The following is a 26,679-nucleotide window of genomic DNA, read 5'->3' on the forward strand; positions in this document are numbered from 1 at the left end:
ACATAATCCAAATTCACATAAGGCTATATTAATACATGAATATTTCAGCCCTTCCCACTTTCCGCCTGCTTCTAAAGAGGAAGGAATCTTACTTGAGAGTTAAGCGCCGAGTTTCTCCTATGGAGTGTGGAATCTGGGAAATGAGATGATTCTCAGAGAAATAAAAACAGATTATCCACCCCAGAGGCCCAAATGTATCACAGAGGGTCAGATACTGGGAGCGCTAGCTTTAGGAAGGTATGACTGTGTATGAACAGCTTAAGGATGGAAAAGAAAGAGGTGGTGAATGAAGGAGTATCACCGTGGTGAGGGTAGAGTTTAGAGGACAGGACAAGAAAGAGATACCTAGCTCTATACTTGATTGGGGACTCATAGTCAAGAGACCAAAAAGCTGTGCCTTTTGGCTTCAGGGAAGAGTTTTCAAAGACTAAAGAGAAAAAGGGAAGAGAACATTTTATATTTTCATGAGCCACTTCCAGAGAGTTCTTAGGAGTGCTGTTATAAGGCATCATAGAAAGACTGAGAACAATAAAGATGTCTAAAGAAGATGCTCTTTTAAGCTTTGCTAGCATTAAGAATGTACTCCCCCCTTTGGCATTTTTTTTTTCAAGAGGCTGAGTACAGATGTGATTTGCTGTCAATTATGTTTTTCTGCCACAATACTGTTTCTTTGAAGGCAACATTGCTCAGAGACTGAGCCATATAGGGCTTCAGGTGCACTCATGTTATACAGAGTAACAAAGAACTCCCTCTCTTTTCCGGAAAAAAAAAATGGCCCTCAGGCATATCATACATATAAACAGATACCAACCAAGGCCACCAACTTTTGAATCTCAGTATGACGTGAACTGGGACATATACCATAAAAGTTGAGTGCCATCTAGAATCGGCGCTATCTTCCTTCATACCAGTAGGCGTGTTTAAGATACTCAGACCCATTCAAATACTCTGGATTTTTCACAGCAAATACTGCCAAGAGATTTGTGTTTTCTGGGTAGTTTTAGATACGTGCCTCTCCATATCCTTTTTTTCTTCCCTTATTCTCATCTTTGGGACACAAAGTCAAATTTTACAGATCTCACTCCACTCTACTGCTGAATCCATCCCATTCTCCCTGTTTAAAAATAGGATCACAATCACCTCATATGACTGCTCATATCAGTTCCTAGTGGATTAAAACAACTACCATTTATTTCACTCATGATTCTGGGAGTTGGCTTGTTGTTCTTCTGATCGGGGCTGGCTCAGTAGATCCCTGCTGGACTTCTGTGTGCTTCTGGCGTCAGCTGATGGACAGGTGATGGCTGGATGATCTAAGGTGGTCTCACTCATATGCTGGGCGGTTGGCAGGCTGGAGTGACAGAGCCATGTGCCTTTCATCATCCAGCAGGATCGCCTGGGTTCCTTCACACAGTGGTCACAATGTCCCAAGACAAACAAAAGCAGAAGCCGCATGGCCTCTTGATGCCTTGGTTTGGAACTCACTTGATGTCATTGGTCACAGCAAGTCCCCAGGCCAGCCTCAGTTTCAAGGACCGGGAGATAGACTCCATCTCTTGATGAGAGGAGCCGAAAAGTATTGAGGCCATTTTTTGCAATGTATTCTACTACTGTTGTATCTGAATTCACTGTACCCTACTGCAGAGAATGACACTGTAGCTGAAGCTTCATGCACTCTTCCTGCCATTTACTGGCTGCTCCTGAATCGGGAGCAGTATTTTGGCAAAGTTCCTATCAAGACTACCAAAAGGTAACCACTTACATGCTGTGTGTGTGTGGTAGTGAAAGACCTGCGTATCTGCTAAATTCCAGTAGAGCCACTAGCGTTGCTGTATGGCCTGCAGGGAGAATGTCCCCTCTTATATATCTTCATTAACTGGTTAATCAAGTGGAAAGATGGCCCTTAGAAGAGGGCTCTGCCATAACAGAGTGGGACATAAGACATACAGGTGAGACATATCGAAAAGGATGAATCCAGAGATAGCCAAGGTCCCCCGGTGGAGAATGGGAGTTGGGTTGGGAGGGAAAGGGCCCTTCACTAGCCACAGACCGATAGAATGTCCTAGAAATTTGAGGGGGCTGCTACTAACAGATAGTAGGCACATGAAATGGTGATGGAAAATTCCAGTCACCTCACAACTTTATCTAGCCCCTTTTTTCCTAGCCTACCCTCTCCCTTCCCACCTCCCCCATCCTCACTCCAATTCATTGATCCCCATTTGCAATTTGCTAATTGATGTCTGCTTTGTCTTAATACCCTGCCAGTGCCTGACACAGTGACCAACTCATAAAGGTAGTCAGCAAGAATGAATGATGGTTGAGGGGGATGAATTGGGAAATTGGGATTGACATATATACACTAATATGTATAAAATAGATAATTAATAAGAAGTATAAAAGATAATAAAATAAAATTCAGATCAAAACCAAAACCAAAAAAAAGAATGAAAGATGGCAAGACCCAGACTCTTGAAATTAGTGAGCTGACCGATTCACTTTTTCCCTGAAGTTTTCCCTAGGTCTGAGTGATTAGGTAATGCAGATCAACATCATTCCCAACCTTCATCGATTCTTTTATAATTAACTTCTTATAAAGTGGTACTCAACAAAAGCTTGTTGGATAGAAGGATGGATAGACAAATGAACACCAACGGTGGGAAGGAATTCTGAGGTGCGAATACAGCAGCAGTCAGAGGTGGAGCCTGGGACAGACAGGGAGGTTGTCGAGAGGCTTTCACTGAAGAAGAGACGTGGGGAGGATGAAAACATTCCCCCAGCTGCTTTGGAGCAGCCAACTCACACAACAGCAAACCTGGTACTTTTATCCTCAGGATGTCTCTGAAAAGATCTGGCCTCATGATCTTGCGTTGTTTTAGTTTTGAACCATGACTTTGCCAGGTAATGTTTTAAAATGCGAGCTTCCTTTGAACAATTTTTTGCATAGTCCTTTGGCTACTCAGTGAGTTCTCTCCAAAATCTGATGCTCATTTCCACATCTGTGTTGTCCACAACATCGACAACATTTGTACACTGTAATAGAATAATAAAATCATGTAGCTTACAGACATCTGTAGCTCTTGGTGTTTTAGAAACGCAGATCTGTAGTATCAAAATTTTAATGGATAAAACCTGTAGCCATCATTTTATTTCTCTGCCTACGCAATCCAACAACATTACAAAAATCCCGTCATACAACATAAACTGTGGCATCAAAAGATAACTTCAATAAATGAAATATTGTTCTGTCCTTTCTGTTTAATTATGTAGTCCCAAATCCAATCTTGGATTGAAAGCCACTTGATTGATTTTGAAACTGTATATGTCGGGAATAGTCTCTTCAGTATTATAACCAAATAAAGAAGTTAATAAAATCGACTTTTTTTAAAAAAAAGCAAAACCTGCCCATATCTGGTATCTTCCTTCTGTAGAGTCTGACATTCAATAGCATATTTTATTATTTTATTTCAATTCAGTATTCAAGGAGAGCTTTTGAAACCATTTTGATTACCCTGACAGCTGAAATAAAATTTTTACAAGAACAGCATATTTGGAGCCAAAGATCGGGTTGACACAATGAATGCAATGATGAAAATCATTTTACAGCAGCCCAGCTTAGCATATTGGCTTCATTTAAAATTTATATCACAAGGGTTTAAAAAAACAAAAAACAAAAAACAACACTTTTCCTCTAAAAGAAAACAGTAGCTTTCAATTCTTTCTGTTGGCCACAAAAAGTCCTAAAGCTCTGGAGATTTGAATAGTTATCAGGAGATTTGAATAGTTATCAGGAGAGAGTCCCAGAAACCCATTACCCAGCATCTCAGAATTATTTCCAGAGGTTTTCAAAAGGAAAGCTATCCTGGGAGCTACACAATTAAGAAATTAGTCAATTATCAGAACAGTAGCCTCCTATAGAGACTTAATAAACTGTGCTTGAACATGTGAAATGCTCCCAGTAAAAATCTGCCCTCTCAAAACTGTGTTCTAATGGGCACTGACGCAGCAGTGGTTGCAGATTCAAATTGGCAATCAGATTCAAGACACATTGCAGGCTTTCGTCTCCATTTACATCCCTTGGTAGAAGGTTAGAGGAGAGGGAACAGCATCTTCATTTCATCAGGAACCTGTGGTACACAGAATCATGGCCCCCCAAAGATGTCCACATCCTAATCCCCAGAACCTGTGAATATGTTATGTTAAATGGAGAAAGGGAATTAAAGTTGTAGATGGAATTAAGGTTGATAATCAGCTGACCTTAAAATAGGGAGATTATTCTGGATTGTCCAGATGGGCCTAAAGCAATCACAGGAGTCCTTAAAAGTGGAAGAGTGAGGCAGAAGAGATTAGAGTGATACAATGTGACAAGGACTCAATCCACCGTTGCTGACTTTAAAGATGGAGGGAGAGACCACAGGCAAGGAACGCAGGCGACCTCTAGAATTTGGAAAAGGCCAGGAAATGCAATCTCCCCTAGAACCTCCAGAAAGGAACACAGACCTGCCGACACCTTGATCCTAGCTCCATGAGATACGTGACAGACTTCTATCCTACAAAACTGTAAAGTAGTATGTTTATGTTGTGTTAAGGTGCCAAGTTTGTGGTCATTAGTTACAGCAGTGACAGGAAACTCATACGACACTCAACAGGTACCCAAGTGCACAGCTTATTTTGTCCCCACACCCACGCAGGAAATGCAAGGCTGCCACAGAATGACATCCAGGGTGTGGATAGGTCACCTTGACACAGAGACGCCACGGCTACAGCTTCCCGACAATCTTTCATATGGTGCCAGTGATACAGGCCCCAAAGCTGCATGCCAGCCCCCAGCAGCCCTGGTCCAGGAGCGGTCTCCCAGACCAAGGCCTCACAACAAACGCAACAGGCACAATATGCCACATTCATTGATCGCTGCAGCCTGCAGAGACACAGGACTCTGAAGTCCTTCTCACAGGCAGGCTGGGATCAGCCCAGGGCTGAAGTGAACCCTTTCCTCACAGTTACGATCCCAATGTCATTATATCTACTACATTCTAAACCTGAGGAATCTGTCATTGTTTGAATCTTGGGTACAAGTAGGACCCCCTCCCCACAGACATCAAAGGCCAAGGACTTGCTTTCCCTGGACACAGGCAGCTTGGAAGGACACGGCAGTGTTTCAGTGCTCACTAATTCAGTGTTCCTTGTTACTTTATGGAACATCACTACCACACGTAATGAGAATCAGCTGTATTTAAATCACCAAGAATTGGGACTTCCCTGGTGGCGCAGTGGATAAGACTCCGTGCTCCCAATGCAGGGCGCCCGGGTTCAATCCCTGGTCAGGGAACTAAATCCTACATGCATGAGGCAACTAATAAGGAGCCAGTGAGCTGCAACTAAGACCCGGTGCAACCACATAAATAAATAAATACATAAATAAATAATCAGCGAAGGATTTAAAAAATAAATAAATAAATCACCAAGAATTATGCAGGAATAGAGCTAGAAAGAATGACAGGCAGTCTGAAGATACATTTTTGTCAAGGGAGAAGAGTGACACACGCACCTGGAGATGAGCACAACACAGAGTAGCAGGTGGTAAAGTATGATGCAATGAGATGCAAAGCTGGAGGATTGGAGGAGGGAGGAAGAAAATTCTGGAAGAATCAGTGAAGAGCAATTTAACATAAGGAATGGGCTAATATCAGAAATGGGAGACATCAGGGGCAGGTTTGTGACAGAAATTTTTTTTTTCTCGGTTGTTGACTAGCTCTAAACCTCACCGTGTCTGTGGTCACCCCTTCCTCCTATCTGTTTGGGAGCCTGGCTTCTCTACCCTCCACACAAGGACAATAGCAGGTCAAGCCTCTTCTCAACCTCCACGTTGGGAAAAAGAAAAGATCAGCTGCTGAGTACCGAAGCATAACTCTATCTTATGACTCAATATGTCACAAAATAGAATCCATTTTCTTTTGCTATTTCTATATAAACACCTCTATTATGTCCATAGAAGACAAAGGTTACCTTGTGAGAGAAATTATTCATGAGGGAAAAAATTAGAATTTTGAACAACCCTTTTAGGTGACCTATACAGACGTATGAAAATAGGACTTCAATCTATACTAGATGACGAATCCAAAAAGATGAAAACATAATCAAATTGCAGTAGCACTCCTCAATTTAATTTAACCTTTGAGGGGCCTGGTCAATGGTGTCTTAAAATTAATTTCACCCAGTGATTCTCCAGGAAACAGAGAGAAAGAACTTATATTTAAATATATGCATGCACATTTATAAACATACTGTAGTTTATTTGCCTTTATGTTTTTTCTCCCAACAAAGAATTCTAGATTGCTTATTAAGGCTTCTCAGCTTAAAAAAAAAAAAAAAAAAATCTCTGGAAAAGAGGCTTCATTCTGAAAAACTCCAGGATTAGTGTTCAATCCTGAAGTACTTCTGAAAAAACTTTCACCAAAAAATGTAAATTTTACACTGCCCTCATTATTAAGCCAACTTGTAATGGGTTTTTCTTAGGGTTTTAGCACTTATGAGATTCCTGATTAAAAATTCACCAAAAGTTTAATATCCAACAATAAGTTCAAAGAAATACTCAGACTTCCTTTTCTAAACTTCTTTTGAGTTTGTCATTTAATTCCTTTAAAAAATATTAAAGTAGAAATCAATAACCTACCAATTTGACAAGGTTCTTCCACCTGTAGGAACAAGAAAAACTTAGTAAATTGTCGGCACTAACCAGAAAAGATTGACTATATAATTTACCCAAAGTTTAATGGAATAGCTGAACTAGGGGACACTGGGGAGAGGTGTTTCATGGGAGAAAAAAAATGAGCTATTCATATATGAATTATTAAAGCCATACTTGGAGCTGCTGCTCAATTAAGTTTAAGAAGGAGTAATACTACTGCCAAGGGCTGGCATGAGTAGCAGGAAGCAGCATTATAAATTGGATCCAACTTTCTGGAAGGCAATTTGGCAATATATATATATAAAAAGCCGTAATAACAGATTACCTCATTGAACAGGACTTCCGTTTCTTGGAATTCACCTTAAGAAAAAAAAAGGAAGGCTGTAATAAAATTACACTGTTCCTTTTATTATTTTAAATAAATAATTTTATTATTGCACAACATTGATTACTCTGTTGTTTAAAACTAGAGAAAACTAGAAACAATGAAAATGCTTACCAATTAAGAATTGTTTAAATAAATGGTCTTTCTTCTCCTACCCTCGCCCCCTCCAGTCTATTTCCAACACAGCGGCCAACATCATCTTACAATTAAAATGTAATGACTTGAATGTTAACTTGACTTACTGTGATGATCGTTTCCCAGTATATACAAATATTGAATCATTATGTTGTACACCTGAAACTAATATAATGTTATATGTCAATTATACCTCAACAACAATAACAACAACATTTTAAGGCAATAACGATGGCTATGTCACTCCTGTGCTCAAAACACTCCAGTGGTTCCCCTCAATCAGGGTCAAAGTCAAATCTGTATCATGCTCTAGTGCACATTTTGCACAGTCTAGAGTTGCCATTTAAGTGGCTCTTCCTTGAGCAAGTGTATGTGCCCCCAAGTAACCTTCCATCTTCACTTTAGACACAGAAGAGCCTAGGATCTTAGCTCCCTTGTGAAGGACATTCCATTTGATATTTGCCTTGACACCCTCTTACATACATTTTAAAAAATATTTTCTCCAAAATTGTAATTATATTAGAGATACTGAGCAGAAAGCTGTTTTTCCCAATCACCACCAAATGACTATCATCTCTCATCTGGACTATTGCAAAGCTGCCCACCCTAATTATTCTTCCTACTTAATTTATTCTCCACACTACCTTTCTTTTTTTCAAAAAAATGGTCATAATTTCCCCATGCTTAAAATACCTTCCCATTTCTCTGCAAATGAAGATCCAAATTCCTGATGGTTAAGGTTCTAAAACAGTGCTATATAACAGAAATATATTGGGAACCATGTATTGAATTTTAAATTTCATAGTAGCCATATTTTTTCAAAAAGTTTCAAAATGGTAAAAATAATTTTAATACTATATTTAATTTTAGTCAATCTATCCAAAATATGATCATCTCAATATGTAATCAATAATTCAAGTAGATCTTAAATGTTATCACTACAAAAAAGATATAGTTATGTGAGGTGATTGGTGTGTTAATGAACCTTACTGTGGTAATCATTTTGCAATATATATACAGTGCATCTCAAATTGGACAAGCCACATTTCACATGATTCACAGCCCCATGTGGCTAGGGGCCGTCATATTGGACAATGCAGCTCTACAACAGGGGTCCCCAACTGCCAGGCTGTGGACTGGCACAGCAGGAGGTGAGTGGCAGGCGAGCAAACGAAGCTTCATCTGCCGCTCCCCATCACTCCCCATCGCTCCGCACTACCAGCTGAACCCCCGCCCAACCCACCCCCATCCCCGCCCATGGAAAAACTGTCTTCCATGAAAACGGTCCCTGGTGCCAAAATGGTTGGGGACAGCTGCTCTACAAGGTCAGGACTATGCCCACCTCTTCAGCCTTCTCAGGCTATAGACCTATTTAACCTTCAGGTACTCAAAAATCCAATTCTTTGAACTTTCCTAGTCCTTTATACATGTTGAGTTTTCATACAACAAATAATTTGAAAGAAGACAACCAAATTTTTTAATGGACAAAAGATTTGAATGAGGACTTCCCTGGTGGCGCAGTAGTTAAGAATCCGCCTGCCAATGCAGGGGCCATGGGTTCAAGCCCTGGTCCAGGAAGCTCCCACATGCCACGGTGCAACTAAGCCCATGTGCCACAACTACTGAGCCTGAGCCCTAGAGCCCGCATGCCACAACTACTGAGCCCGCATGCCTAGAGCCCGTGCTCCGCAAGAGAAGCCACCGCAATGAGAAGCCTGTGCGCTGCAACAAAGAGTAGCCCCCGCTCGCCACAACTAGAGAAACCCCACGTGCAGCAAAGAAGACCCAATGCAGCCAAAAACTAAAAATTAAAAAAAATTAAAACTAAAATAAAGGTAGGAGATTCAAGATGGTGGAGGAGTAGGTGGACGTGTTCATCTCTCTTCAAGGATGCATCAGGAATACATCTATAGATGCAACAATTCTCACAGAACACCGGCTGAAAACTAGCAGAAGACCTTGGACACCAGAAAGGACTATAAAGATTCCTGCATAACTGGGTAGGATGGAAAAAAGGGAGGAGGACGAGAGGGAACGGGATGGGACCTGCACCCTGGGGCAGGGGAGCTGAAGCAGAGGAGAGATTCCCGAATTCGGGAAAATCCCTCTCCTACAGGGAAATCAATTGGGACAGAAGGGAAGCATTTGAGGCTGTCAGAAGAGGGTGATGTGGCTGACCTGTGGCAGATGGGACAGAGTGAGAAATACACAGATGGTCCATACCACAGCCCTACATGCCCCGGACTGGGATGTGTGTTCACAGGTGTGTAAGGGGGCTGGGAGCTGGTGTGTGGGGATTGGAGAACAGGCCCGGAGTGAGAACTGCTGTTGGCTGTGGGGAGATGGACTGAGGGGACGGGAGGGAATGCCTACAGAGGAAGACAGGACTGCCATGGAAGCAGGGCACTACTGCTGAGTCACACACAGGGGGAGGAGTCACTACTGTAACTGCTCTCTCTCCACACGCCAGCACCTGCCGATGACAATAAAAGAAGCCCACTCAGGGCTGGCTCTTAAGCAATGGATGCCGAGCAATAAAAAAAAGCCCCCTCAGAACTGGCCCTCATGTGCCAGGTGCAGGGCCATAAAAAAAAAAAGTCTGGCCAGGGCTGGGCCTCATGCGACTTACGCCAGGCACCAGAAAAGGCCCTCACTGGACATATCTCTTGCGCCTGTGGCCGTTGGCTTCCCTGTGCATATGATGCCACTGGGGCTCCCGTGATCCAAACCGTCATACCTTCTCTGCACCCTGTCCTCACAGGGGCAGACCCAAGAGCTCCAAGGCAGCTTCAGGACCAGACTCTTGTGGGTGGACCACATGCAGAGGTGGGGATAAAACCAAAGCTGAACCCCAGGGACAGGGTGACTAAGGAAGATAGAAAATCTTTCCATCAGCTGTACAAGCTACAGATTGAATCCCCATGATCAGCTAGGTAGACCCTGCATCTACGAAAAATCTGAGTAGATAATGAGTGTTCCTGCAAATGAAAACGGCCTAGCTCTGGCAGCTGTGGACTTTAGGGGCAAGCACGCGCAGAAATTGGGCCAGATCAGAGTCTGAGTGATGCCCTCAGGGCCCACAGCAGGTCCAGAGACCAGCCCAGAGGCAGAGGAGAGCCTTTTGGGGAGGCAGAGGTAGGCTGTGGCTCATGGTGTGTGCAAGGACACTTACAGCAGAGACCCCAGGGAAACATAGTTATTACTATTAATTTTATTATGTTTTGATTCATTCTGTTGTTGCGTCTGGCTCTTTTTTTTGTTTTTTTGTTTTTGGTTTCTCTTTTTTGTTGTTGTTCATTTGTTGTTGTTTTAGTATTTTTTTTTATTTAGTCTTTTGGGATCTCTGTGTTTTATAACATATTTTTTTATGTATTTCTATTTTTACTTTGCTTTTCTATTGTTCTGTGTTCTGTTCTCTTATTCTTTTCTTCTTTTTAATATACTTTTCTTCTTTTTTTAAAAATATATGTCCATTTCTACTTTGCTTTTCTGTTGTCCTGTGTTTCTTCTCTTTTTACTTTATTTTATCATTTTTTTAAAAATCATTTTTATCGGTTTGTTCTGTTTCCTTGTTTTATTCTTCAGTTGGCACACTGCTTTGGTTTTGTTTTTAGATTATGTGTTTTTGTTAGTTTTAATCCTAATTGTTTTATTTCGTTTTTGAGTTCTTCTATTTGTCTGGTTGTTCTCTTCCTTTTTGTTTTATTTGGTTCTGTTTTTGTTTCTTTTACGTGTGTGTGTTTCCTTGTTTCTGTTTTTGTTTGTTTGATTCTGTTTTTACCACTTCTCTGGGGGTTTCGTTTGTCTTTTTTTTTTCCTTTAATATATCTTCTCTTTTTTTTTATATTTCTATTTCTACATTGCTCTTCTGTTGTTCTGTCTTCTTTTCCCTTTCTCTTTTTCTTTTTTTAATCATTTTTGTCAGTTTGTTTTGTTTCTTTGCTTCAATTCTTCAGTTGGCATTCTGCTTTGGTTTTGTTTTTTGTTTTTGTCAGCTTTCTTTTTAATTGTTTGATTTCGTTCTTGGGTTCTTTTGTTTGGTTGTTCTCTTACTTTTTGATTTATTTGGTTCTGTTTTTGTTTCTTTTGTGTGTGTGTGTGTGTGTGTGTTTCCTTGTTTCTGTTTGTTTGATTTTACTTTTCACCATTTGTATGGGATTTTGTTAGTCATCTTCTTCTTTTTTTTAATCCCCCTTTTTGCCAGGATGAGTGAATTGTGGGGTCTTGGTCCCTTGACCAGAAGTCAGGCCTGAGGCTCTGGGGTTGGAGCACTGAGTCCAGGACGCTGGATCACTAGAGAATTCCCGGCCCCAGAGAAGATTAACTGCCGTAAGCTCTCATGCAGGCCTCTATTTGAATCCAAGACCTGGCTCCACCCAACTGCCAGCAGCTCCCAGTGCTGGACGCCTCACACCAAACAACAAACAAGACAGGAACACAAACCCGCGCATCAGCACACAGACTACCTAAAGTAATACTAAGCTCACAGACACCCCAAAACACACCACCTGACATGGCCCTGCTCCTCAGAGGGAAAAGACTCAGCTCCACCCACCAGAACACAGGCACCAGTCCCCCCCATCAGGAAGCCTACACAAGCCACTGGACCAACCTCACCACCGGGGGCAGAGAACAGAAGCAAGAGGAACTACGACCCTGCAGCCTGGGGAAAGGAGACCTCAAATACTGTAAATTAGACAAAATGAGAAGACAGAGAAATATCTTGCAGGCAAAGAGCAAGATAAAAACTCACAAGGCCAAATAAATGAAGAGGAAATAGGCAAACTACCTGAAAAAGAATTCAGAGTAATGATAGTAAAGATGATCCAAAATCTCAGAAATAGAATAGAGAAAATACAAGAAATGTTTAACAAGGACCTAGAAGAACTAAAGAGCAAATAAACAACGATGAACAACACAATAACTGAAATTAAAAATACTCTAGAAGGAATCAATAGCAGAATAACTGAGGCAGAAGAACGGATAAGTGACCTGGAAGATAGAATGGTGGGAATAACTGCCACAGAGCAGAATAAAGGAAAAAGAATGAAAAGAATGGAGGACAGTCTCAGAGACCTCTGGGACAACATTAAACGTACCAACATTCGAATTACAGGGGTCCCAGAAGAAGAAGAAAAAAAGAAAGGGTCTGAGAAAATATTTGAAGAGATTATAGTTGAAAACTTCCCCAACATTTGAAAGGAAATAGTCAATCAAGCCCAGGAGCACAGAGAGTCCCATACAGGATAAACCCAAGGAGAAACACGCTGAGACACAAAGTAATCAAACTAACAAAAATTAAACACAAAGAAAAAATATTAAAAGCAGCAAGGGAAAAGCAACAAATAACATATAAGGGAACTCCCATAAGGTTAACGGCTGATCTTTCAGCAGAAACTCTACAGGCCAGAAGGGAGTGGCAAGATATATTTAAAGTGATGAAAGGAAAAAACCTACAACGAAGATTACTCTACCCAGCAAGGATCTCACATTCAGATTACACAGAGAAATCAAAAGCTTTACAGACAAGCAAAAGTTAAGAGAATTCAGCACCACCAAACCAGCTTTACAACAAATGCTAAAGGAACTTCTCTAGGCAAGAAACACAAGAGAAGGAAAAGACTTACAAAAACAAACCCAAGACAATTAAGAAAATGGTAATAGGAACATACATATCAATAATTACCTTAAATGTAAATGGATTAAATGCCCCAACCAAAAGACACAGACTGGCTGAATGGATACAAAAACAAGACCCGTATATACACTTGCTGTCTACAAGAGCCCCACTTCAGACCTAGGGACACATACAGGCTGAAAGTGAGGGGATGGAAAAAGATATTCCATGCAAATGGAAATCAAAAGAAAGCTGGAGTAGCAATTCTCACATCAGACAAAATAGACTTTAAAATAAAGACTATAACAAGAGACAAGGAAGGACACTATATAATGATCAAGGGATCAAGCCAAGAAGATATAACAATTGTAAATATCTATGCACCCAACACAGAAATACCTCAATACATAAGGCAAACACTAACAGCCATAAAAGGGGAAATCAACAGTAACACAATAATAGTAGGGGACTTTAACACCCCATGTACACCAATGGACAGATCATCCAAACAGAAAATAAATAAGGAAACACAATCTTTAAATGACACATTAGACCATATGGACTTAATTGACACTTACAGGGCATTCCATCCAAAAACAACAGGATACACTTTCTTCTCAAATGCATATGGAACATTATCCAGGATAGATCACATCTTGGGTCACAAATCAAGCCTCACTAAATTTAAGAAAATTGAAATTGTATCAAGCATCTTTTCCAACCACAACACTGAGACTAGATATCAATTACAGGAAAAAAAAAACTGTAAAAAAAAAAAAATACAAACACGTGGAGGCTAAACAATACATTACTAAACAACCAAGAGATCACTGAAGAAATCAAAGAGGAAATCAAATAATACCTAGAAACAAATGACAATGAAAACACGACGACCCAAAACCTATGGGATGCAGCAAAAGCAGTTCTAAGAGGGAAGTTTATAGCAAAACAATCATACCTCAAGAAACAAAAAAAATCTCAAACCTAACCTTACACCTAAAGCAATTAGAGAAAGGAGAACAAAAACAAGCCCCCAAAGTTAGCAGAAGGAAAGAAATCATAAAGATCAGATCAGAAATAAATGAAAAAGAAATGAAGGAAACAATAGCAAAGATCAGTAAAACTAAAAGCTGGTTCATTGAGAAGATAAACAAAATTGATAAACCATTAGCCAGACTCATCAGGAAAAAAAGGGAGAACACTCAAATCAACAGAATTATAAATGAAAAATCAGAAGTAACAACTGACACCGCAGAAATACAAAGGATCATAAGAGACTACTACAAGCAACTACATGCCAATAAAATGGACAACATGGAAGAAATGAACAAATTCTTAGAAAAGTACAACTTTCCAAGACTGAACCAGGAAGAAATAGAAAACATGAACAGACCAATCACAAGCACTGAAATTGAAACTGTGATTAAAAATCTTCCAACAAACAAAAGCCCAGGGCCAGATGGCTTCATAGGCAAATTCTATCAAACATTTAGAGAAGAGCTAACACCTATCCTTCTCAAACTCTTCCAAAATATAGTAGAGGGAGGAACACTCCTAAACTCATTCTACGAGGCCACCATCACCCTGATACAAAAACCAGACAAAGATATCACAAAAAAAGAAAATTGCAGGCCAATATCACTGATGAACATAGATGCAAAAATGCTCAACAAAATACTAGCAAACAGAATCCAACAACACGTTAAAAGGATCATACACCATGATCAAGTGGGGTTTACCCCAGGAATGCAAGGATTCTTCAATATATGCAAATCAATCAATGTGATACACCATATTAGCAAATTGAAGAATAAAAACCATATGATGACCTCAATAGATGCAGAAAAAGCTTTTGACAAAATTCAACACCCATTTATGATAAAAAAAAAAAAAAAAAAACAACTCTCCAGAAAGTGGGCATAGAGGGAACCTACCTCAAAATAAAAAAAGCCATATATGACAAACCCACAGCCAACGTCATTCTCAATGGTGAAAAACAAAAAGCATTTCCTCTAAGATCAGAAACAAGACAAGGTTGCCCACTCTCCCCACTATTATTCAACATAGTTTTGGAAGTTTTAGCCATGGCAATCAGAGAAGAAAAAGAAACAAAAGGAATCCGAATTGGAAAAGAAGAAGTAAAACTGTCACTGTTTGCAGATGACATGATACTATACATAGAAAATCCTAAAGATGACAGCAGAAAACTACTAGAGCTAATCAATGAATTTGGTAAAGTTGCAGGATACGAAATTAATGCCCAGAAATCTCTTGCATTCCTATATACCAACAACGAAAAATCAGAAAGAGAAATTAAAGAAACACTCCCATTTACCACTGCAACCAAAAGAATAAAATATCTAGGAGTAAACCTACCTAAAGAGGCAAAAGACCTGTATGCAGAAAACTATAAGACACTGATGAAAGAAATCAAAGAGGATACAAACAGATGGAAAGATATACCACGTTCTTGGTTCGGAAGCATCAACATTATGAAAATGACTATACTACCCAATGCAATCTACGGTTTCAATGCAATCCCTATCAAACTACCAACAGCATTTTTCACAGAACTAGAACAAAAAATTTTACAATTTGTATGGAAACACAAAAGACCCCAAATAGCCAAAGCAATCTTGAGAAAGAAAAACGGAGCTGGAGGAATCAGACTCCCTGACTTCAGACTATACTACAAAGCTACAGTAATCAAGACAGTATGGTACTGGCACAAAAACAGAGACATAGATCAATGGAACAGGATAGACAGCCTCAAAATAAACCCACGCACCTATGGTCAATTAATCTACGACAAAGGAGGCAAGAATATACAATGGAGAAAAGACAGCCTCTTCAATAAATGGTGCTGGGAAAACTGGACAGCTACATGTAAAAGATTGAAATTAGAACACTTTCTATATTTAGAAATGTAGATCAATGGAACAGGATAGAAAGCCCAGCGATAACCCCCACGCACATATGGTCACCTTATCTTTGACAAAGGAAGCAAGAATATACAATGGAGAAAAGACAGCCTCTTCAATAAGTGGTGCTGGGAAAACTGGACAGCTACATGTAAAAGAATGAAATTAGAACACTCCCTAACACCATACACGAAAATAAACTCAAAATGGATTAGAGACCTAAATGTAAGACTGGACACTATAAAACTCTTAGAGGAAAATATAGGAAGAACACTCTTTGACATAAATCACAGCAAGATCTTTTTGATCCACCTCCTACAGTAATGGAAATAAAAACCAAAATAAACAAACGGGACCTAATGAAACTTAAAAAGCTTTTGCACAGCGAAGGAAGCCACAAACAAGATGGGAAGACAACCCTCAGAATGGGAGAAAATATCTGCAAATGAAGCACCTGACAAAGGATTAATCTCCAAAATATATAAACAGCTCATGCAGCTCAATATCAAAAAAACAAACAACCCAATCCAAAAATGGGCAGAAGACCTAAATAGGCATTTCTCCAAAGTAGACATACAGATTGCCAACAAACACATGAAAAGATGCTCAACATCACTAATTATTAGAGAAATGCAAATCTAAACCACAATGAGGTATCACCTCACATCAGTCAGAATGGCCACCATCAAAAAATCTACAAACAATAAATGCTGGAGAGGGTGTGGAGAAAAGGGAACCCTCTTGCACTGTTGGTGGGAATGTAAATTGATACAGCCACTATGGAGAACAGTATGGAGGTTCCTTAACAAACTAAAAATAGAACTACCCTATGACCCAGCAATCCCACTACTGGGCATATACCTTGAGAAAACCATAATTCAAAAAGATACATGTGCCCCAATGTTTACTGCAGCACTATGTACAATAGCCAGGACATGGAAGCAACCTAAGTGTCCATCAACAGATGAATGGATAAAGAAGATGTGGCACATATATACAATGGAATATTTCTCAGCCATAAAAAGGAACGAAATTGAGTTATTTGTAATGAGGTGAATGGACCTAGAGTCTGTCATATAGAGTGAAGTAAGTCAGAAAGAGAGAAACAAATACTGTATGCTAATGCACATATATGGAATCTAAAAAAATGGTACTGATAAACCTAGTGGCAGGGCAGGAATAAAGACGCAGACGTAGAGAACGGACTTGAGGACACAGTGGGGGAAGGGGAAGCTGGGACGAAGTGACAGAGTAGCACTGATGTATATACACTACCAAATGTAAAATGGATGGCTAGTGGGAAGTAACTGCATAGCACAGGGAGATCAGCTCGGTGCTTTGTGACCACCTAGAGGGGTGGGATAGGGAGGGTGGGAGGGAGGCTCAAGAGGGAGGGGATATGGGGATATGTGTATACATATAGCTGATTCACTTTGTTGTACAGCAGAAAATAACACAACACTGTAAAGCATTTATACTCCAATAAAGATTAAAAAAAAGTTATTAAAAAAATTTTTGAATGACATTTCACCAAAGGAGATACACCAATGGCCAGTAAGCAGATGAATGATACTCAACAGTCATTAGGAAAATACAAATCAAAACCAAAATGAGATACCACTTCACACCTACTAGAATGATTATAATTAAAAAGCAGAGGGTGGGAGGGAGGTTCAAGAGGGGATATATGTATTCATATAGCTGATTCACTTCACTGTACAGCAGAAACACAACATTGTAAAGCAATTATACTCCAATAAAAAAAAAAAAAGACAATAACAAGCGTAGATGAGAATGTGAAGAAACTGGAACTCTCATATATCGCTGGCAGGATTGTAAAATTGTTCACCATTTTACAATGGAAAACAGTCTGACAGTTTCTTAAAATGTGGAACATAGTCACCATAAGACCCCACAATTCCACTTCTAGGTATCTACCCAAGAAAATGAATGAAGACATATGTCTACACAAGACAGATGTCCATACCAGACTTATAGAAGCAACCCAGATGTCCATCAACTGGTAAAAGGATAAACAAAATGTGGTCTAGCCATACAATGCAATACCATTCAGCAATAAAAAGAACAAAGTACTGATCCATGCTACAACATGGATGAACCTCAAAAACATCATGCTAAGTGAAAAAGATACAGAGGGACACATACTGTATAATTCCATTTTTATGACATGTCTAGAAAAGGAAAATCTATAGAGACAGAAAGTAAATAAATGGTTGCCTAGGGTGGGGCATGGGGATGGAGGATGGCTGCAAATGGGCACAGGGACCTTTTGGGAGTAATGGAAACGTTCTAAACTTGGGTCATGGTGATGGTGGCACAACTGTATAAAATTACTACAAATTATTGAATTGTACACATGAGTGAATTTTATGGCATAAAATACACATCTCAATAAAGTTATTTTTAAGAAAAATGAAATATTCACAAGAATTAAAAAATAAACTTGAGGCAGTGCGCGCGGCGGTCCCGTGGATCTGTCTCTTGCTTCCACGGTGTTTGGACAGAACAGACCCAGAGACACCCCTTCCTCCAGCCCCCGACCACCCTCCAACCTTTTTTTCCAGTTGTAACCTTCAGACCCAATCACTCAGCTATCCTTGGCCTCCGGACCAGCCAACACCATTTTCTGAGCTTAGCTCCTTATTATCCATCAACCATGAGCTCCCAGATTCATCAGAATGATTCCATCCAGGTGGAGGCCGCCATCAACCGCCTGGCCAACATGCCTCTGCGGGCCTCCTGCACCCACCTCTCTGGGCTCCTATTTCCACCGCAGTGATGTGTTTCTGGAGGGCCTGGGACACTTTTTCTGTGAATTTGAGACAAGCTGGAACCTGGGCTCTGGGACCGTTTGCTGCAGTGCTGGCACCTGGACAAACGTCTCCTCGAGCAACAAAATACAAAGAAACTACAAGGGACTAAAAATAACCGCGTGCGTGTGCAGTTGGGACAAGTTATGAACAATAAGATATAAAAAGACCAAAACCCAACTGCCACCTCTGAAGAGCTGGGAGCAAAAGCAGGGTACTGTGCACGATCCCTGCACACGGCACCACCAAGTGGTGGGCATATCACCTAAGCCGCCCCTACGGCCGGACCCCTGGACCCGCCCCTACCCTCACTCCATTTAAGGCTCCCCCTCAGGGAGGGGGAGCGAGCAGGGTAGCCTGTTACCAGTTTTCCCTCCTTCATGCTGCAGCATGAATACCAATAAAGCCTTGCCTGAATTTCTTGTCTGGCCTCTTATCAACTTCTATTGATTAAACAGTCTGAGAACCCAGGTCGGTAACAAATTAGCCAAGGAGAAGCACGAGAGCGCCCAGCACCTCTTGAAGATGCAAAACCATCCCTCCAGTCGCGCCCTCTTCCAGGACGCGCAGAAGCCGTCCCAAAAGGAGTGGAATAAAACCCAGGACGCTATGGAAGCCGCCATTCTCATGGGGAAGAACCTGAACCAGGCCCTTTTGGATCCGCATGCCCTGGGCTCTGCCCGCGCAGACCCCCGCCTCTGTGACTTCCTAGAGAGCTGCTTCCTAGATGAGCAGGTGAAACTCATCCAGAAGGTGGCAACCACCTGACCAACCTCCACAGGCCGGCTGGTCCCCAGGCGGGGCTGGGCAAGTCTCTCTTCGAATGGCTCACCCTCCAGCACGACTAGGAGCGTCCGGAGCCCAGCGGTTTTGAGGAGCCCCTCTGGTGTCAGGGCGTCCGCCTGAAGCCCCTCTCTGCAGCCACTAGGCAGCTTTTTAACTACTCTGGAGCTGTCTCCCAAGCCTTGGACCAAATGCAAACAATAAAGCTTTTTGCAGCAAAACAAAAAACAACTTGAATGTTTACATCATGCTGTAAATGTTTCATACCTTTTATATTCCCAGCCTCCTCCCACCAGATGGTTAAGTTCCACGCAGGGCCTCAGACAGCTGTTGAATATATTGTGGATAAACTGCTTGGGCAATTTCAAAAAGATCACAGACACTTAAAAGTTTTTAAAAATCCTACTCAGCAATAAAACACACTCAACAACATGGATGAACATTATGAAAGAAGCCAGCAACCGCTGAGTACATACTATATGATTCCATTTATAAAGTTCTAGAACAGCTAAAACTAGAAATCTGAACAGTGGTTTCCTGGGGCAGTGGGGGGCAGGCATTGAGGGGGAAGGGGTACAAGGGAACTCTCACGGGTGATGGAAATGTCCTATATGCTAACCGGAATGGCAGTTATATAGGTGTACATTTGTCAAAATTCATCAGACTGTACACTTAAAATCAGTGCATGTTGTATACAGATTATATCTCAATTTAAAAATGTGAACACCTCTGGTAAAAAATAAAATTAAAAAAATTATTTAATAAAGAAAGCCTCCTAGTTCTTTAGTAGGAACTGCAAAGCTTTCCATGGTCTGGTCCCTGAGTGCCACTCCAAACTCACTTCCAGAAACTTGCCCCACTGCCCTCCCCAAATTGCCCCCCTAAGCCCATCCCCACAAACCCTGGGCTCCAGTCTTATTGAACTGCTGGCATTTCCCCAAATATACCATGTCCATCCATGCCTCTGTGCCCTCCCTTCCTGAAACTCCTTCCCCCTCCCTGAACCTCCTTCCCCCTCCTTGACAGCTGGGCACCTACTGATTTTGCAAAACTTCGGCAAGCTGAGTGGCCAGTGGGCACTAGAGATCTTTTCGGGTGATGGAGCCATTCTAAAACTGGGTTGTGGTGAAAACTGCACAACTCTGTAAACTGACATTCATTGAATTATACGCTTAAAACAAGAGGCTTTTATAGGATGGTATGTAAATTCAACCCCAATCAAGTTATTTAAAAAAAAAAATTTCACAACATATGTAAATCAAACCACCACACTGTATGCTTTTAAACTTATGAAGTGGTGTCTGTATGTCAATTTCTCAATAAAATCAGAAAAGAAAACAAAAACTTAGCTCAAAGATAACCCCTCTGTGAAAATCTTCCCATCCCCTCCCAAATCCCTAAACCAAACACCTATTTTCTCTGCCACACCCTGCTGTACTCTGTACCTACTCCTGTGAAAGGCCTCCATGCTTCAGTGCACTTTTTTCTCTAAATGTCTTTCTCTCCTCAGACTCCGAAGTCCCTGCGGGCGCTGCCTTAACCAAGCTTTTGTCACCCATGCCTAACACCACACCTGGCACCTAAAGCAACTTAATTGCTGCTTATTGGATAAACGTGTTGCCTTTTAACTTCATAATTCCTTGTACTATTGCAAAATTAAGCCTAAGAGTTGGGCCCTGGTTAAAACTGGATGTTTACTTATTTTGACAGGTGTGGCTTTGGCTCTCTCGAACTCATGAGTGTTGCTGGTAGAAACACAGCAAAGCATACCCACAGTGTGCTTAGTTGTGATTCTTGCCCTTGGATTTGCACTTCACCCCATCTGGACCCCCCCCTACTCCTACCTGCACTTGAAATACCCAGCTCATTTACATGGACTTAAAAGCCCGTCAAGAACAGAATTTGGAGAACACCATCCAGTCTCACCAACTTGAATTCGTTGGCCCCCAGTTTGCTTAGCAGTAGCCCTGCAGGCTTCAGAGTGTCTTAGAAACCATACCATGTTCTGATTCTTAGCTTTCTTGTCCTAATGAGGTCAGCCTAATTTCACTTAAAACCCTTGAAAGGAGTGCTGGCCCGAAGTCTTCCCCAGGCAGCAGGCACTGTTTCTGGATCGTGTGAGATATTCCAGGCAAGCGAGGAGAGCACTGGATTTTAGGTCAATGGCCCCGAGCATAAGCCCCGCCCCGCCCATCGCTACCCATGTGACCCAAGGGAGCCGCTGAACCGTTCTAAGGTGCGGCTTCTGTTTCTGCAAAAGCAGGTTTAATAACAACTGCTCGTTTCAACTTACCGAGTAACCCTGCACACCAAGAGAGGCAGCGTATGAGAATGTGCTCTTTAGTTTAAAATGCTCCACGGGTCCAGAGTTGCTAATCACTGCCTTCCTTGCTGGTTTTCTTTTGCACTTTGCCCTAACGTGTCATTAGTCCACTGGGATCTGCAAATTATCCCCCAGTTGCTGTAGAACAAAGAACCACTTGATCCCCTTCAATGCAACTGGAGAAATGTACATGGAGTAAAGTCTGTATAAAGGGCTTCCCCAAGTGTCTCGAATGACCTTTCTCCAACAGCTGATCATAGTAGCTTGATTTAAAATAAAGTGTGTTATTGCTAGGTCAGCAAAAAGGGATGACATTTCTTCTCGTGTTTATACTCTTCCTGTATTTTTTTCCAATTTTCCACAAAGAACAGATATTGCTATTACATTTAGGGAAAAGTGTTGTTTTTAAAAAAAGAAAAAACTTTAATGCTAATTCTATTTTGGACCAACCATATATAGCTAATACTTTCAAAATACTTACTTAGTAGGAGGCCCTATTAGAAGAACTTTGTATATATTATCCTCTTGACAACTCTATGAGGTAGGTGTTATTATTTCACTCCATTTCACGGATGAGGAAACAGAGGTACAAAGGTGAAGCAGTCTACCCAGGGTCACACAACTAGTAAGCGATGGAACTGGGATTTGAACCCCAGCACTTGGGTGTCGGAGTTCATGCTTTTGACTAGTATTCCAGGGGGAAAGAATGTGAGTGACTGGTATTACCATCTACCGTGGCTCTAAGAGTCCAATTACACAAGCAGGCTCTCTCAGAAGAAATGAGTGCTCTACTAGACTATGGAATCCTGAAGGCAAAAACAGTGTCTTATTCATCTGTGTTTCTGTACAGCTTTTGCTGCATAACACACCCCAAAACTTAAGTACTTAAAAACCACAACCATCACTTTCACTCACAATTCTATGGGTTGGCATCTGGGCGGGGCCTTTCTTTGCTGGTCTTCCGCCATGCTTAGCTGAGCCATGTCAATTAACTGCTGCTCTGCTAGATGTCCCTGCTTCTGGAAGTCAGCTGGCTGTCAGATGGGGCAATAGAAGCCCCCAGTCACAGGTCTCTGATCATCCAGCGGCCTAGCCTAGGCTTCCTCACATGGCAGCGGTGGCAGAGCCCCAAGAGCCTCAAGAGTGGATAAGTCCCAGTGAAAAAGAGCTTTTCAGGTCTCTGCTTACATAACATTTGCTATTGACCTACTGGCCAAAGCAAATCACACGGCCAAGCCCAGAGTCAGTGTGGGAGGGGCCCACCCAAAGGCATGGATGCAGAGGGGTACGTAATCTGTGGCCATTTATGCAATCTCCCAACATCTCCATAACCAAACACAGAACTTAGTAAAGAGTAGGCACAAAATAAATGCTTACTGAACTGAATGCTATCTCCCCTTCATGAAAAACCAAAACAAGACCAACCATCTCTTCCCTCTCTACGTGAAGGACGCCATATTACGCAGATGGAAAAGGCTGACTGACACCTCCTCGCAAAGGAGCACCTCACCCTGGGGGGTGGAGCCTACCACCTGATGGTTACCTCCCAACACAGGGCCTTCTCAGCCCTTGGGGTGAGGGGTGTGTTCTTACTGGGGGCTGCTTCCCTAGAGCTCTTAGAATCCCAGGACTTGCTCTCGTCAATGGTTCCGTCAAGTTTCCCAAGGGACCTTCCCTTCTCCCACAGCTTCTGTGGGGTCCCTCAGGGACACCTCTCTAAAGCTGCTCCAATTAGCATTTCTGCTCGCCCTCTAGCGGTTCCCTAAAGTTCTGCAATCCTTTGAAGAAAAGTGCTCAAAGCTTTCTATAAGGGCACCAGAAGAAACGATTGTGTGTGTTTTAGGTCAGTAGTTTCCGATAGGAGGCAATATTTGCCCCATGGGATATTTGGCAGTGTCTAGACATTTTTGATTATCACCACTGGAAGAAGGGTGCTGGCATCTAGTGGGTAGAGGCCAGGGATGCGCTAAACATCCTATAATGCACAGGACAGTCCCCACAGCAAAGAATGATCCAGTTCAAAATGTCAATAGCCATGTTTGAGAAACCCTGCCTAAGTTCAGAGGGAGCCCTTCTTCATCCTAAGGATGCACCCACTGCCCCACCTGGGGTTGTTACATGACTGGATCCATCACCCCCTCTGAGAAGAATCACCCTCTAGGCAATAATGCTAAATTTTCTCTCTGCAACTTAAGTCTCAGGAATGGTTCATGGGGCACCCCATAATTCCCCAGGTTAGACCGACCAACTAAGATCTAAATGGGAGCTTGGTTACATGCAAGATGATCTTATTGTCTCTTCCTATTACCTATGCTCAATCCTACTGATTCTGGGAGCAATTTTCTCAAAAAAAGAGAAGTGCTTAAAGGTTTTTATTGTGAACCAGTTAATAGCCTCAGGAAAGAAAAATGGCTTCCTATGGAGACGAGCATTGTGGGACTTCTGTGTGAACCACCCAAACCCTTTGATAAAATGCACATGAGTTGCAAGGAATAGATGACAGGCATTCAGTTTTAACAAAATGACACTTGTTCCACGGAGGAAGAGAATTTCTTACTGTCAGAGAGAATACCAAGATCCAAGGGAATAAAGCTACACAGACATTGATTGCTATGTCAGCTCCATGTACAAAAGCGCCAGGAAATGAAAGCCTTGATTCTAGTAGCCCATCTCACTGTGGCATTTTAGCAATGCTAATTAGAAGAGAGGAGCTGACATTTCCCTAGCATGAAAGATAAACTAAAATTTACCCAGGGAATTTACTTCTGAAGTTTTCACAGAAGAATTCTAAAGGTGCTTTTTATTAACCCTGGACTTTATTCCTTGCCTGTTCACTTTCTTAGACTCCGGTATGCTAGTAGCTAGGGACATCCTCCTCGCTCATTCCCTGGAGCTCCTCATTCAAGAGTGAGGCAGGGATGGGACTTCCCTGGCGGTCCAGTGGTTAAGACTCCGTGCTTCCAATGCAGGGGGCGTGGGTTCCATCCCTGGTCAGGGAACTAAGATCCCACGTGCTGTGCAGCACGGCCAATAAATAAATAAATAAAAATTAAAATGTAATATTTTTTTAAATAAAATTTTTAAAAATAATTTTTAAAAATTAAAAAAAAGTGAGGCAGGGAGAGGAAGAAGGCAGTGAGTGTCCATGGCTCCAGCTACTCTTTGTTTTACTTAAAACCCTTTCTTTCTCCACTTCTTCCCAGGTCCTGAGGCTTCTGAACACCCTCCTCCCCCTGTCCTCCATCTCCATCTCCTCTCTTCTTCCTCCTGTTTCCCTCACCCCCGCCTCTGGACCCCAGAGGCCCTGGAGGGCAGACGGGGACTAACAGGAATCCCAGGCATGGGGTGGAGATATGGCCAGTGCTGGGGGGAAGGTACATCGCTCCTTCCACACCCCACAGGGTTTGCAGTGTGACTCAAAATAGGATTTGGAACAAAAGGCCCTCTACCCTGGTCATTCTCCTGATACAAGGCCAGTTCTGGGATTTAGACTCATCCAAGGAAGAGCCAGGAGTCCGTCCCCAGCCCCCTGCATTGTGAACCCAGCTTCCTATGTGGGCCTCATCCTCTAGCATCCTCTAAGCTAGCTGCTACCTGTGACTGCCTAGACTTCTCCAGGTAAGCCGCGGAGCAGCAGGAAAGTGTGCCCAGGAGTTTCTCAAGCCAAGTTCCCCTTCGGGTTCCTGATTAGGATCCCACCGCTACTGGTTCTTATGCCAAAGTCCTCTCACTTCAGAGGAGAAACTTTAAGGAACTGTGAGGCTGGGCTCTCCATCCATGCCGGGAACCACTTTTGGCTGAACACCATTAATTTCCATTCTGTCACAGTGGAGTCAGACTCTGTGTCGAGTGGCATTATGGAGTGTAAAGGATAGAGACAGCTGACATGCTGGGACAAAAGGGTGGCCCAAATGTACATTGAAAAAAACATGAGCTTTTGAGTCATAAGGTTCTTTATTAAGTGCCTATTTTGTACTAGTCACTGCACTAAGCACTTTATATATTTTTTCCCACAGGCTGTGTGACTTTGGGCAAGGTGGTTAACTTCTCTGTTTCTGTTTGCATCGCCAGACAGAAATAGCTACCTTGCAGAGTTGTTGTGAGGACTACAGTTCTGGAAACCACAAAGTCCAGTACTGGCTGATTTGGTTCCTGGTGAGAGCTCTCTTCTTGAGTTGCAGATAGTCAACTCCTCACTATGTCCTCACATGGCCTTTCTTCAGTGCATGTGTGCAGAGAGGGAGAGAGCTCTCTCTCTCTCTCTCTCTTTCTTCCTCTTCTTATAAAGCCACTAATCCTGTCATGAGGGCTCCACCCTCTTAATCTAATGTAACCCTAATCACCTCACAAAGACTCCATCTCTAAATACCATCACTTTGGGGGTTAGGGCTTCAACATATGAATTTTGGGGAGACACAAACATTCAGTACACAACAGTAAGCAGTAGGCATTAAGTAAGTGGTAGCTGTTATTACCACTAAATTATTATTAACAAAACAGGCACTGACACTCAGGAAACAGCTACAATGACACGGCTTTGTCTAAAACAAAGGAAATCTGTCTTGAGCACCCACTCACCTGAATTGGTACTGGCAGAAAGTAAAGCATCACTTTCTTAGTGCCCTTTCTCAGGCTCCCAGTGCTGGAGCAGAGCCAAGCTATTTCTCCTTGCTGAATCTTGAGGTTTCTGGGGAAGCAGGGTCCCTCATCACTGGTTGAGCACCAATGATCTGGGCAGGCTGCAGCTGTGCCACGATCATTTCCACCATCTACTGTGCATTAACCATGATCATTTCCACCATCTACTGTGCATTAACCATGATCATTTCCACCATCTACTGTGCATTAACCATGATCATTCCCACCATCTACAGTGCATTCTCTGTGGTCCTCCCACACCTAAAGTGCTACATTCCTATGTGTTCTGCTTTTTTCCAGTTGTGGAACTTGCAATCCTGGTTGCTCTTCCTTATTCTGAGGATCCACAACACCCAGGATC

General features: G+C 42.0%; 1 protein-coding gene across 1 annotated transcript; it reads left to right on the forward strand.

The window, feature by feature from the left end:
* Positions 1–18,442: 18,442 nt before the first annotated feature.
* On the forward strand, positions 18,443–19,342 carry LOC103000507 (ferritin light chain-like). The gene is made up of 2 exons (XM_028164237.2): positions 18,443–18,578; positions 19,056–19,342. The coding sequence occupies exons 1-2, from the start codon at positions 18,443–18,445 to the stop codon at positions 19,340–19,342; spliced, it is 423 nt and encodes a 140-aa protein (XP_028020038.2).
* The last annotated feature ends 7,337 nt before the right edge of the window (positions 19,343–26,679 follow it).

Source organism: Balaenoptera acutorostrata, chromosome X (assembly GCF_949987535.1).
Source record: "Balaenoptera acutorostrata chromosome X, mBalAcu1.1, whole genome shotgun sequence".
Lineage (NCBI taxonomy): Eukaryota > Metazoa > Chordata > Mammalia > Artiodactyla > Balaenopteridae > Balaenoptera > Balaenoptera acutorostrata.

Excerpts from the sequence above, each read along its gene's own strand:
- LOC103000507 (XM_028164237.2), top strand. The coding sequence starts at position 18,443 with ATGATTCCATCCAGGTGGAGGCCGCCATCAACCGCCTGGCCAACATGC. Across the intron at positions 18,579-19,055 it reads CCTGGGACACTTTTTCTGTG|AATTAGCCAAGGAGAAGCAC; the intron begins AATTTGAGACAA and ends AGGTCGGTAACA.